Here is a 14,860-nt window from a genome sequence, read left to right on the forward strand (position 1 = left end):
TCAACGTAACAGCAAATAATAGGTCATTGGTCATAATCATGGTTAAAATCATTAATCCACTTGACAGCATTTCACCAAGGCTGCCATCAACGGCATCATCTTTAACGGAACATATTGTTATCAAAAGTAGGAGGTTAAATGGGAGGGGGGGACAGTGATATTACCACTTGTAGTTATTAGAAAAAAAGTCCTGCATCCTACAGTTTGCTTCATCCCAGCAGGTTTTCAACATCCTAAGTGCAACTGCAGCTTTGCTCAGCAGCAGCCCTCTCTCTTTCCAAACATCTGCGGCACTATTGTGGCCTCCTAAAAGCTCTTTTTAATTTGCCACCAGGTTGCAAAAAGAGTAACACAAGGACGTGAAAGCCAGAGATGAGGGATGGGGCAAATTTCCGGATCCCTGTTGTTATCTCGGAAGGGAATTAAAACTTCCTGACAGATCTGTTTAGAGATGTAATTACTGTACAGCTTCTCTGTGTTCTTACAAAAAATCTGCACAAATCGATAGCTGGAGTCAAAGAGATAGCTATAGGAACAAAAGCTATAAAAAAGAAAAAGAAATCTAGTAATAATTTTGCCACAAGATGTAGATGCCTTCATCACTGGAGATTTTTAAGAAGAAACTGGACAGTCACTTGTCTGAAAGGGTTTAGGTAGGCTTGAGCAGGGGGTTGGACTAGAAGACCTCCAAGGTCCCTTCCAGCTCTATTCTGATGGACTGATCGATCAGCATCATAGTTAGTGTCCAGTCAGGGGATGTTCTTGATGCTTTCTGAGCTTCGTTATTTCCTTGAAAGTGTTTCATTACCCAACTAGATAACATGTTGAAGTAAGATGTTGAGACTCTAGAAAGAGTACAGAGAAGAGCAACAAAGATGATCAGGGGATTGGTGGCTAAAGCATATAAGAAACGGCTGCTGGAATTGGGTATGTCTAATTTAATGAAGAGAAGGACGAGGGGGGGGACATGATAGCTGTGTTCCAATATCTCAGGGGCTGCCCCAAAGAAGAGGCAGTCAAGCTATTCTCCAAGGCGCCTGGAGGCAGGGCAAGAAGCAATGGATGGAAACTAATCAAGGAGAGAAGCAACCTAGAACTAAGGAGAAACTTCCCGACAGTTAGAACAATTAATCAATGGAACAACCTGCCTCCAGAAGCGGTGAATGCTCCAACACTGGAAGTTTTTAAGAAGAGACTGGACAGCCATTTGTCTGAAATGGTATAGGGCAGGGGTAGGAAACCTTGGCTCTTTTATGACTTGTGGACTTCAGAACCCAGAATTTCTGAACCAACCATGCTGACTCAGGAATTCTGGGAGCTGAAGTCCACAAGTCATAAAAGAGCCAAGGTTGCCTCCCCTGCTATAGGGTTTCCTGCCTGAGCAGGGGGTTAGACTAGATAACCTCCAAGGTCCCTTCCAACTTTATTATTACTACTACTACTATTACTACTACTACTACTATTACTACTATCAGTGCCAGTAGAGAGTGGGATTTGCCCTCAGTTTATATTCTAGCGACTTGCTCCCTGTTATTGGGAGTTAGTTGGGCGTCCTTTGATTGGGCTATCCTTTATTCTTAGCTTGTTTGGAAGTTCCTTAATTGGAGTGTGGTTTACTTCTTGATTGTTGGTCAGTGTCCAATTATATGCTAGACTGTTATACAGGTAGTCCTCAACTTACGACCACAAACAAGCCTGAAATTTCTGTTGTTAAGTGAGACATATGTTAAGTTGAGTTTTGCCCCCCTTTTACGACCTTGCTTGCCATGGTTGTTAAGTGAATCACTGCATTTGTTAGGGGAAGGGGGGAGGGGGAAAGGGAGAAGCACCAGAATTAAAGACAAAAGCTTCTTAAAAGGCCCTTTCTCCAGCATGATAGATGGAGAATCCTCCAATGGGTTAATTCAGTCCTCCTGCCCAATCAGACTAAGTCAGTCAAATTTGTCACGTCCATCCTGGCCTGGGACTTCCCAGTTTTAACTTAGTCTATTTGTCCTTCTTCTCTTTAATAAATAATTCTGGCTGCCATTTGTATAAATACCAAGGATCAATAGGCGAAAGCATTTATTTGATCTTGAGCCGTGGGTTGATTTGTAACATGATTCCTTTGATGTTAGTACATGATAAAAGGGTTTGCTGAAAGCAGTTCCTCCTCCTGTAATTGCAGCTGGGGAAGGCCGAGGATAACTTCCAGTACAGTTTGCAGAGATAACCAGGAGGCAGGATGGGTTTCATGTTTAATAGGGGTCATCAGACCTATGTAAGTAGATCTTATTGTGCTCTCCTGGGAGCCTGTGGACTGTTGCACTTCAGATGCTTATCTACCAGCGTTTCTCAAACTTGGTGTCAGATGCAAGAATTCAAAAGCACTACAAGTTTTATTTCATGCTACCTCTACACAAGAATCTGAACTACTAATCATCACGGCAAACTGCTGCCAGGTAAAAGTCAACTGACTTTAAGGAGGGCTGGATTTAGATCCCTTACAGGAGCGTAGAGATTCCAAACTAATGATGTGTTTGACCCCTCCCTCAGGCTCAGCTTGGACCCCTCTTATACTTGGCAGCTTTAAGATTTCAACTTCAGCAACATGCTGATAGGGAATTCTGGGAATTGAAATCCACAGGTCTTCAAGTTACTATATGTGTAGGAGATGACCAGATTGAGCCCGAGGGGGTGTGTGTCAAACACATCCTCAGTCTCATCCCTTCTTGCCTTCTGAGTCCAGTCCGCCTTGAATTCCATTGACTCTTATCTACCGCCAATTTGCTTGGACCGTTAGTAGTTCAGATTCTTGTAGAGAGCTTAAGATTGCAAGAAACCTACATATTCCCTTGAGCTGCCTGGATTTCCTGATTTCCGATGCTTGACACCAGGTGTCCGGCCCAAACAACCAGATCCAGACGTGAAAAGTTCAAGTTGACTATTTTATTTATTGTGCCTGTAGTACCAGAATCTCTCCAGACTGCTTGCTTTCTCTTGGGAACAAACAGATAAGGTTCCATGAAGGTTAGATTAATAAAAAAAATTACTAAAAAAAGAAAAAGAAAGATTTAAATGGAAGTGAAGTTAGGCACAAGGGAGGATTGTGTACAGCTTTGCAACAGTGTTGTGCTGTCATGTTCTTTTGTAGTTCTTCTCTCTTGGCTTGTAATGGCTGGTTCCCAGACTGATAAAGATTTGAGAGCTGATTAATCAGATGGTTGCAAGCTTCTCTGTTATCAGCATATAGATTCACATCCTCACCAGATTGTAAGGAGGCTGTTGAGAGGATACTGCTATCCTAATGTGCATGTCTAAAAGGATATATCTAAAAGGAAGATCATGCTGTGGCTGAAATTCTCACAACCCCATTCCTTTCTTTTCAGTTAATCCTGCTTAAAGATGATGAAGCTTGATCAGTGTCGCTTTCAGTTTAAAAAGACGATAAGGCCTGTTTTGCATTAGGTTCCCCAGCGTTTAAAACAAGTGGGTTACTTTTATCTCTTGCAGATGACACTTCACTTTAGTTCTCTTTGAAGTCATTGGCTTGTCCGACTTGTGTGATGCTGCGTGCAAAAGCTTTATTTATTTATTTTTTAACCAACCGTGGTTCTGTCCAAGTGGGAAAAGCTTCATTTCAAAAGTTTTTGAGCTGAGAGTGGAACTGTTTTTCGACTTGCCAGATTTCTAGGATGGCTGGCCTGGCATCTGAACAGTGTGGATAAGGTCAAGGTTGCTGCTTGGAATTTGAAATGCTTTGCACGCCAGCTGGCTCCGTGAATGAAGAGCTTTAAGCTTGTGCTGATTACTGATGAATTTATTAAAAACACAGCACGGAAGGAAACGCATACGATAAGGAGTTGGTAATAATGCGTGTATGAGGCGTGTTCAAAACACAGTCCTTTTGCTCATTCCAAGGCACTTAGAAGAGCAGAGAAATGGACATTTAAAATGATTAATGTTATATTAATTGCAAAAGTTGATCACATGACCCTGGGACACTGAAATTGTCCTAAATATGAGTCAGTTGCCAAGTGCTTGAATTTTGATCACGTGACCATAACTCACTTTTTTCAGTGCCATTGTAACTTTCAACGGTCACTAAACAAGCTGTTGTAAGTCAGGGACTACCTGTATGGTGGAGGAGGCAGCTTTATGAAAATCTACATTATCTCTTCAGTATACTCCAAACTGAACTCTTAGTTGTGGGCCTGCAGATTATGAGACATCAAGTGGAAGATTTGGTAAACTAGGACGTCAGACCCTACATTTATCAAGCAAAGGAATTGTTCCATTTCACTTTTGTGTTCATCCTAGATTTTAATAACTAAATTGGTGACGTATAGCAGTGAGAAAAACTGCCTGTAATTTTTGAAAAGGCACATTGTAATTATTTTAAATAAAGGACTTAGCCTGCTGGGAACACCCACGAAAGGTCAAAGGCACCATACTTTACAGCATCTGTCAAAATAACATCTGGGATCTGTATTTGTTTCCAGTTTTCTGGTGAATTTAGCTGTAGGCTAGTTCTCCCCGTACAGTAAAACCCCCTAGTGTGGTTTGATTTTGGCTCCTGGTATTTTACAAATCCAGCCTTTTGGACAGTAAACCATAGTTTACAGCTTAGCAGGTTTGTGTGAGCCAATCTAATGGTGGGTTATTATTTAAATCTTGATTAAGCAAAACATGGCGTCGAATCCGGTGTGAAGCTAGTTGTATATCACTGGCTTTGGTCCATATCTTGCAATTGGTGATATATCATCCTTCCCCAACTGGAAGTGACTTAAAATATATAAAACAGGCTTCCCCTAAACTATTTCTATTGCTTCTGTGTCTTGTGAGAAATGTATTGGTATTGTAAAGCCAGGGATACATGTTTTATTTAACTGTAAAAGTTGTTTGTGAACTTTTCACTGAATCCTTGAACATGGTCCAGTCTTGCTGTGAACCAGTTGTTCACATATTTGAATCCCACCACTGTACCTGGCTCCATGTCAACTGCAAACTTGATCATTGTCCCCTATCTTAATCAGGGTTTTTATCTATTCTCCCCCTGTGAGAACACTGAGGCCCTGCCTGTAAACCGCAGGGATATTTTCCCCAAAGGAATATTTTTAAAGACTGTGTTCCCCCCCACCCCCGCTTAAAGATGAGAAGGAATTGGCTGCTACAGTATTTGTGCATTCTGTCTCTCCGTCCTCTTGGTACAGATTATCCATATTTTGAAATCACTGCAGTTTGTGCTGGTCTGCCAACAACAATCACTAATTTAAGTTTCTCTGCCAAAAACATAAATAAATAAAAGAGAAAAGAAGTAGAAGTGAAGAATGCTGTGTAATCGGCAATGTATATTATACTTTAGCAAGGGAAGGTATTTTCCCCTCATTATGAAACCCTTGGGCGCACCTCTACCTATTTTGCACCTTTGCATCGCTTCAATTTAAATATTTTATAAGTTAGAGAAGGTTTTGTTTATTCCCGAAGCTGTGGAATGAAAGGAGGCAAGCGTCGGGATGCAAACAAGCTTTTGCAGTTGTCATGACACCTGATTTGAATGATGTCATACTTGAGACATTTCACATTCTCAAGCTTGGAGAAAGCTGCTTCTCCGCTTAATTTCCTGGGGAAGGCATCTGATGGCAAAAAATGAAGTCAATGAAGCGAAACTGACTAGCTTAAGGGGATGTCCCCAAAATCCGGACGTCCCAGGAGCAACACATACATTAAACTAGGCAGTTGGAATTGAAACCGTTCCCCAGAATGTTACTTTTGCTTGTGAACTGTCTTTCCATCTCGCTGAACACGTCAGTGTGAGGAGCTGATCGTCTCATGATGATTTTCTAGCTTTTCTCTGGCTCAGCTCCGGTGTGCCAACTCGGCCACTGCAAGGTTGGAAATGAATGAGTCAAGTAAATGACTCCTGCATTAAAATTGGCAGGACTGAGTAGCAAATAAACCCTAGTTTTCCCCAAAGGCCCTGGGATTCGGCAATTTTAACACCTGTGGACTTCAACTCCCAGAATTCTCCAGCCAGCATGAATTCTGGAAGTTGAATCACACAGGTCTTAAGGTGGCCAAGGTTGGACACCCTGCCCCAGTTGTATGTAGCAGTCAGTGTGACCCCCCCCCCACCACCATGCACCCAAATTTCCTTGAATTCCCTACAATTTTTCTTCATTTGATGGGTGCGAAATACGCTGCAGGTAATCCTTGACTTACTTGGCACTGAGAAAAGTGACTTATGACCATTTTCACACTTATGACCGTTGCAGCATCCCCAGGGTCACGTGATCAAAATTCAGATGCTTGGCAAACTGGTTCATATTTATGACGGTTGCAGCGTCCCCCGGGGTCACGTGATCCCCTTGTGCGACCTTCTGACAAGCAAAGTCAACAGGGGAAGACACTTAAGAACCGTGTTGCTAACTTAACAATGGCAATGATTCACTTAGCAACTCTGGTGAGAGTTGGAGGTCATCTAGTCCAACCCCCTGCTTAGGCAGGAAACCCTGTACCATTTCAGATAAATGATTGTCCAGTCTCTTCTTAAAACCTTCCAGTATTGGAGCATTCACAACTTCTGGAGGTAGGTTGTTCCATTCATTGATTGTTCTAACTGTCAGGAAGTTTCTCCTTAGTTCTAGGTTGCTTCTCTCTTTGGTTAGTTTCCATCGTTGCTTCTTGTCCTGCCTTCAGGTGCCTTGGAGAATAGCTTGACTCCCTCTTCTTTGTGGCAGCCCCTGAGATATTAGAAGACTGCTATCATGTCACCCCCGGTCCTTCTTTTCATTAAACCAGACATCCCCAATTCCAGCAACCGTTTCTTATATGTTTCAGCCTCCAGTCTCCTAAACATCTTTGTTGCTCTTCTCTGCACTCTTTCTAGAGTCTCAACATCTTTTTTACAGCACAGTGACCAAAACTGGATGCAGTATTCCAAGTGTGGCCTTATCAAGGCCTTGTAAAGTGGTATTAATATTTCTCTTGATTCTATCCTTCTGTTAATGCAGCCTAGCACTGTGTTGGCTTTTTTGGCAGCTACAGCACACTGCTGGCTTGTATTTAAGTGATTGTCCACTATGTGTGTGTGTGCACGCCCACGCACCTTCACAGCCCTATTGATTTGGCCGTCCACAGCAGTTCCAGTTTCTCATTTGATCCCCCTTGCGCATTCCTGGCTTAAGCCAATGTGTGACCGTAGCAAGCAGAGTGAGGCTTCTGTAAAATTATTCGATGCCAATCCGACAGGCTTTGGCAAGGCTGTTTTAGTCATTCTTGTGTCGTAGCTTTAGTCTCTGATGCCAAAGACATCTGGTGGCATCTGGATAGCAAAATCTCTCTCTCTCTCTCTCTCTCTCTCTCTCTCTCTCTCTCTCTCTCTCTCGTTTGGTTTCTCAACAGGTAATATGATGAGAACTGGTTGATTGCTTCAGCTAAAAAGATTTTTTTCTTTTTAATCCTTGTCAAATCTTGATGATGAACTCTTCCAAAGCAAAGCGGTGGTTATTTATAGGGCTCTAGGCAGCTTATTAAAAAAAGCTGCGTAGCGCTTTATAAATTGTTCAAGGGAAAAAGTGCTTTGGCAAACAAATATGGCCAGACGTTGTTGTAAGAAGGAACCAGTTGCGATTGTGATCCCATGATGTCAGGGACAGTGTAATGATTGTCTGAAATGGTATATAGCAGTGATGGCGAACCTTTGAGAGACCGAGTGCCCAAACTGCAACCCAAAACCCACTTATGCATTGTTGAGTGCTGGGTGGGTGTGGCCCATTGGGTGGGCGTGGTTGCGGTGGTAACGGCAGACTGGGTGGGACTAAAAAGTTCAATCAATCAATTCCAACTTTGCAAGACCTTTTTTTTCCCGCGAGAAGTTGAAATTGACTGATTGAACCTTTTTTTTTTTTTGCACACGGCGGCGGAGGCCTAAAGCGAAAAGGTTTTATAAAACCCAGCTGAAGGCCTAGGGCTAGGGCGACGGCGCGCGTGCCCACAGAGAGGGCTCTGAGTGCCGCCTCTGGCATCCATGCCACAGGTTCGCCACCACTGGTATATAGGGTCTCACTATCACTGTTTCCGGAAAATAAAATTTGGAATAACAGCTCAAGCCTAATTTTCCAGCCGACTAAGGAATGTAAAAGGATATTTTTGCAGGAATTCCAGGGATGTTGCTAGTTCCAAAATGTTCAGATCTGTTCGTTTCCAAGGCCTTTTCAAATCTGAAACTCCACGGGCTATTCTGGAACCGAAAGTAATGGTGATTTTTTTAATATAAATTTCCTTTCTTTTCAAGGTCGCTCGACCGAAAGTCTCAGAGGCCACTTTTAGGAAAGTCTCGGACACTTCCAAGTATCCCTCAGTCCCCCGTCATCAGTCGGGTTCCATTTTTGGACTCCAAACTGTACAGGAAAGAGATGCCTGAACAGAAGCCGATTAGGAATCACTCTGCCCCGGATTGTCAAGAAGGTTGCACGGTGCCCTCTACTGGTGAGTCTGAGCCATTTATTCCTGTCAATTCAGTAGTGTATATTGTATATTGTACATTGCTTTGGGCTTCGAAGACTGCCTCTCCGTACAATAACAATAACAATAACAATCATAGAAAATGATAAAATTAAACTGCTCTGGGACTTTAGAATTCAAACAGACAAGCACCTGCAACATAACACCCCGGACTTAACAATTGTCGCTAAGAAAGACAAAAAAGTCTGGGCAGTGCCTGGAGACAGCAGAATGGAATAGACGAGAAAGAACTGGAGAAGATCAGAAAATACAAAGACCTACAAATAGAAATAGAAAGACTGTGGCAAAGGCAAGCAAGGGTAGTTCCAATAGTAATAGGCGCCTTGGGTGCAATCCCAAAACAACTGGAGCACAACTTGAACACCATCCTCGGCATTGACAAATTCACCATCAGTCAATTGCAAAAGGTAGCCTTACTGGGAACTGCTTCCATCCTGCGACGATATCTGTAATACCATCAAACATCCACATCTGCCTATCCCAGGTCCTTGGGAAGGACTCAATAGATAGACAAAAATGGCAAATCCTGTCTGAACATCTGGCTGACTGTGCGATGATCAAATGATGATGATGATGATAGTAGTAGTAGTAGTAGTAGTAGTAGTAGTAGTAGTAGTAGTAGTAGTTGGAAGGGACCTTGGAGGTCATCTAGTCCAACCCCCTGCTCAGGCAGGAAACCCTATACCATTTCAGACAAATGGCTGTCCAGTCTCTTCTTAAAAACTTCCAGTGTTGGAGCATTCACCGCTGCTGGAGGCTGTGAATTCCATTGATGAAAAATTCCTATTTAATTGCCTGGCATTAAAAGAGTTGCTGCAGAAAAGAAGACTCTGAATGAATACAGGTAGTCCTTGAATTACAACGGTTCATTTAGGGACTCTTCAAAGTTACAATGGCACTGAAAAAAAATGACTGGCTTAGGACCAGTTTTCACACTTCTGGACCCTTGCAGCCATCCCCGTGGTCACATGATCCAAACTCGGACACTTGGCAAGCGGTTCAGATTTATGACGGTCGCAGTGTCCAAGGGTCGCGTGACCTCCTTTTATGACCTTCTGACAAGCAACGTCGGTGGGGAAGCCAGATTCATTTAACGACCGTGTTACTGCAGTGATTCATTTAACAACTGTGGCAAGAAAGGTGGTTAAAATGGGGCAAAGCTCACTTAATAACTGTCTCGCTGAGCAACAGAAATTTTGGCTTCGGTTGTGGTCGTAAGTCAAGGACTACCTATAATTTGTTCTGCCTTTTGTTCAAGAATTTTTACATGTCTGAAGTTGTCAAAATTTGTTCAGATGTTCCAAGCCTGGTAGGGGATTGTGCTTGGACGGAGGTTTGAAGAAAAATGTTGATAGCTTCTGTAATTAAAACAATGATGATCACAGCTTCTGCCACGGTGACTTTTTCTCATGCTTAGACACGATCCCAGCTCTGTTTGCTTTAAAACCATCCAGCCTGCTTGCCAATGTTTTTGCATCAGGGTGGTTTTACCTCCTTGGAAAACCACAAATCCTGTCAAAGACCTATAAAGCAACAGCATAAAAGCGGAAGGGAGCTGAGCAGATAAAACAAATGTCTGCCATTTAAAAATTTCTCTGCATGACAAGAGGTACACTCTGCAGGAAAGATTTAAGTAAGCAAGGGAAAAATAAATAAGGCAGGCGTGAGGGAGGAAGCATTGTGAGAGAAGAAAGTATCTCAACGATTTTGAGAGACTGTGAAGAATTTTATTCTTTCTTTTCTTTTATTCTTTGTTTATTACTTAGACCAGCGGTTCTCAACCTTTGGGTCGCGACCCCATTTTACGGGGGTCGCCAAACAACGCGATCCGCCAATTTTTTCCCTCAGGGGCGCCGCCGCGCATGCACGCCGCGCATGGGGGCGCCGCCGCGCATGCATGCCACGCACGGGGGCGCCGTCGCGCATAAGGGCACCGCCGCGCATAAGGGCACCGCCGCGCATGGGGGCACCGCCGCGCATGCGCGGCACGTCCTTATGACCGGGGTCGCCGTATAAAAAGGTTGAGAACCACTGATTTAGACATTTGTCTGATATGGTATAGAGCAGGGGTAGGCAACCTTGGCTCTTTTATGACTGGTGGACTTCAACTCCCAGAATTCCTGAGCCAGCTATGCTGAGGGGAAAAGGAGAGGTTTCCAATCTGAGCCGTGCTGGCTCAGGAATTCTGGGAGTTGAAGTCCACGAGTCATAAAAGAGCCAAGGTTGCCTACCCCTGCTATAGGGTCTCTTGCCTGAGCAGAGGATTGGACTAGAAGACTTCCAAAGTCCCTTCCAGTTCTGTTTTTCTATATTCTATTCTGTATCCTGTATTCATAGATTGCTTTAAAGAAGTCCATCAATTTATGTGGAAATGCTGTTCCTTGCTGGAATAAAACCCATCTTTACTAGGCACATTGTGCTGAAGAACTGAAAGATTTTTCAAGTTAAACATGTGTTTTTCTGATGGCTGCTGTTTAGAATGTCACATTGTTGAATCAACTGAAATATTAAGACAACTGTCATGTAAACAGTTGATCAGCCTTCCTCTTTAATGCTGCAAATTTCCCTGGCCAAACTGAAGTTCTAGAAAGCTTACAAAAGTGAATCTAGCAATGGTCATAATTTTTGTTCTCCCCCCCCCCATTTCCATAGCCAAAAAGTGCAGAACATTCTGTGTCTAGCATAAGCCTCACGTTTTGAGGGTACTTGATGTATTTCAACTAAAAATAATTAAAAATGGTCCCATCCTTCACCATTAATTTTAGGGACCAAATACATAAATGCCAGATAGAAATTATATTCTGATGTCAGTCCCTCTCAGTACAAAGGATCTTTTCCTTCTGCAAGAAGCCAGAACCGTTAGATAAGACATGTCTTGCCTTTTAATAAAGATCATTGCATAAATTTAGCTATGCAGGATGATCTGAGCCTTCAGCTGCATTATTCCTCTAGTCCTTAGACCACCCTTGTACTGTAGGTCAGTGCTGTTTGCCTTCATATTATCCATAAAATATGTATACAGCTTGCATAAAGCTATGGTTTGGATACAGATCCTTAAAACAGTGTTTCTCAACCGTGGCAACTTAAAGATGGGTGGACTTCAACTTCCAGAATTCCCCAGCCAACCATGAAGTCCACCCATCTTCAAGCTGCTGTGGTTGAGATACTCCAGACTAGAGTTTGTGGTAGATCCTTCCTAGGATAATTGGCTTGATTCCATTTTGCAAATTTCTGGGAGTTGAATGAAGTCCACCCATCTTCAAGGCTTAGATTCAGAATAACTTTATTGTCACTTTAAATGTACACTAACCGGCCTACATTAAAATGAAATTTTGTGACAGAAGAGCACCTGAAGAGACTAGAAGCATTTGAAATGTGGATTTACAGGTGGCTGTTACATATAAGCTGGGTTGACAAGATCAGAAATGAGGAGGGGATCAGCCGCCTGGGAAAGCCCAGGGAAATCATCAAAACAATTAAAAAACGAAAGTTAGAATATTTCGGACATGTGATGCGACACCCAGAAAAATACGGCATACTCCATTTAACCCTCCAGGGAAAGATGGAAGGCCAACGAGGTCCAGGCAGAAGAAGAACATCATGGCTTAAAAATTTAAGGGACTGGTTTGGACAAAACTCAGCAGCCCTTTTTCGTGCAGCTGCTGATAAAAACATGATCGCCAACATCCAATAACGGATATGGCACAAGAAGAAGAAGACAGCTCTCAAAGGGTCACCATCTCCAATATACACTACATAAATATGACATAATAATAATAATAAAAACAACAAGAACAACAACAATAATAATAGCAGCATATACCCACATACTCCCATATATTCTATGACATAGAGAAATGACGCAGTCTAGTTCAGATGTACAAGTGGTCAAGTTGAGAAACACTCTCTTACAGAACTGAAAATATTTTCCGTTAGTCATGAACTGCATTTGGAAGGGAAGACCCTCCTTGTCTCATTTGATACCATTCTCCCAACAGTTGGCCAGCAAACCGTTAAATCTTGATTGCCTACTACAAAAAAAAAAAAAAAAAAAAAGGTGCTGGAACTCACACATGTCATATAACCCACCTTGCCTACCCTACAAGGTTCCATCGAAAAAAGGTGCCGGAACTCCGTTCTGGGTGTTCTATGACAAGACAAGCCCTGCCTATTATGGATATTTTTCTTTCTTCCTAGTAAAAGTGTTGACCGAAAGTTGGATAATATTGTGGTGGATCTATGAATGCTAATCCTCCATTTTAGGCCCGAGAGTCCATCTTCTCTACTTTGTACCCCCCCAGGAGAGGCCTGGGAGCTAGAAGATGACTGCCTGAGTCCTGGGAGAGAGCCCGCCATGCAGCCACGACTTTGCACTGTGATGGATGAGGCCGCTTTCAGGGCCATCCGGACTCGGTCTTTCTACATGAGGAAGAGTCTATCGGTGGACAACCATCTAAGCTCCCTCAGCTATTCTCTCCCCACAGCCGAAACGAAGACGGAGCGGGTCAAAACGAAGCTTCGGCGGCAGTTTGTAAGTACTCCATAGCCCATGTTTCTTTCATAGATCTCAAAAGATACAACTTGGCAAAACTCTCTTCTTCTCCATGTGTAGCTGTTGAATGTGATGATGGCTGGGGTTGGTTTGACAAAGTGGCGTACCATGCAGTCCTGAATTGCAGTTCTTTTGTTAGCTGTTTTGATATTTCAGACTGTTGTGTAAGTCTTCTGTGTTGGCCAAAAGCTTTGACTAGACCACAGGCATGTTCAGTGCACTTTTGCACACTTACCCAACCCATCTTAGACCTTTGGGATAATCAGCTGAAGCCCTGCATTTGTCAGAAATAAATCTGTTTATATCTAGGTGCCCATATGTGTGTACATACACTTAACAAAAACCAAAATAGAATAGTTCTGTTGGTTTGTCCCTGTTCTTGAAAACACTCGATTTACAAATTAACCCAGCACTAAAATTACAGCTAGCACTTTGGATGCAAAAACTTAAAGGGACATCAAAATACAACATGTGTGTGAGATATAAATATCTAGGTTGATCTGCGAAAATTTAAATACGGAAGGAAAAGTCAGGAGTTGGGCTGACGGCCATAACTGACTGCCAAAACTATTGTGTAACTGAGGTCTGTTGCCAGTCCACAATACAATGTGGTGCGTGGTTCTTTGAGCGTGGGGGAGTCCTGTGAAAAGAGAGGGTGGCTGGGGAATTCTGGGAGTTGAAGTCTTCACATCTTAAGGCTGGCAAGGTTGACAAACATTGTGCTAACTCACCATGTGCAGCATAGACGGATGAGGGTTGACGCTTCTTGTTAAGCTGGCAAAAAAGCAATGGGTGGAAGCCTGTCAGAAGCAGATCCAACTTGAAAATAAGGAGGAATTTCCTGATTGCGATCACGATTAATCAGTGGAGCAGATGGACTCTTGGAGTTCTGGATCACTAGAGGTTTTCAAGAAAAGATTGGACAACCAGGATAGTATAAGATCTCTTGCCCTGGGCAAGGAGTTGGAGTAGAAGATCTCCAAGAGAAGGACTACCTAAGACTGGGTTATATCTATACATAGATTTATGCTAACAGACTTTTTAATTAATGTTGAAGGTGCAAAGTCTGAACTTAGAGATATAGTACTGTGAAAGACGATTTGAAGCTTTCTAGACTTGATTCTTGTGGGTTAGGAGTGGGGTCGGGGTTGGGATGATGACTTAGGAGCTGAAACAACAGATGAGGGCCATACTCTGTTTAAAATTTAATAAGCTCACTTTCTGCCACCTGAAAGATACTTGATCCCAACAGTCATGTGCCAAGTTCCTGATCTCATTACCAGCCTTGAGGTTGTAATGATGGGATCAAGTGTCCTCTGCTGAAAAACATCCTTGCTCAGGGTGACCGGCCAGTATGCATACTAATGCATGGAAAGAATATAACAATAAGAGGAACAAGGAAACTTGCCTGGATAGGACATAATCAGAGCAACCACGATACAAACATCTAACTCTTGTTTTATTAGATTTTTTTGGATCCTAATTTGGATGTAGTTGGGTGTTCCAGAACATAAACCTTCTCTTGCTTTAATTTATGACTTCTTTACCTCCATTGGTTTCTCTGGGGATGTAGATGAGCCCCTAGTCGTCTTGGCTTCATCTTCTGAGATGAACCATAGAAGGTTGAGGAGATCTTCGAAGTGCTTTGAGAAAGGCTGACTGTAGGACTTCCAGTCAGAGGACACTGTGTGTGGCAGAAGAAATGGTGGAACAAAACCACGGGATAGTTATAAATGGTAGATGGGTCCCATAACATTCCACGAACGAGGTAGGGAGAAGCTACATGAGAACAGCCAGTTTTGG

The 14,860-nt window shown here is 42.8% G+C and overlaps 1 protein-coding gene across 7 annotated transcripts in view; it reads left to right on the top strand.

Annotated features, from left to right (window-relative positions):
- Positions 1–14,860, top strand: part of LOC120315768 (ankyrin repeat and fibronectin type-III domain-containing protein 1-like) — a 258,611-nt gene that overhangs the window by 55,708 nt on the left and 188,043 nt on the right. For all 7 annotated transcript variants that reach the window (XR_005558767.1, XM_039360645.1, XM_039360650.1 and 4 more), the window contains 2 exons: positions 8,276–8,469; positions 12,807–13,036. Coding sequence is in view for 6 of the 7 variants with exons in the window: in XM_039360645.1 (XP_039216579.1) it covers positions 8,276–8,469; positions 12,807–13,036 (424 nt within the window). In the remaining variant the exon portion in view is untranslated. The remainder of the gene's footprint in view (positions 1–8,275; positions 8,470–12,806; positions 13,037–14,860) is intronic.

The sequence above is a fragment of the Crotalus tigris genome, unplaced genomic scaffold (genome assembly GCF_016545835.1).
Source record: "Crotalus tigris isolate CLP2741 ecotype Arizona unplaced genomic scaffold, ASM1654583v1 scf7180000019173.45859301935:6455823, whole genome shotgun sequence".
Classification (NCBI taxonomy): domain Eukaryota; kingdom Metazoa; phylum Chordata; class Lepidosauria; order Squamata; family Viperidae; genus Crotalus; species Crotalus tigris.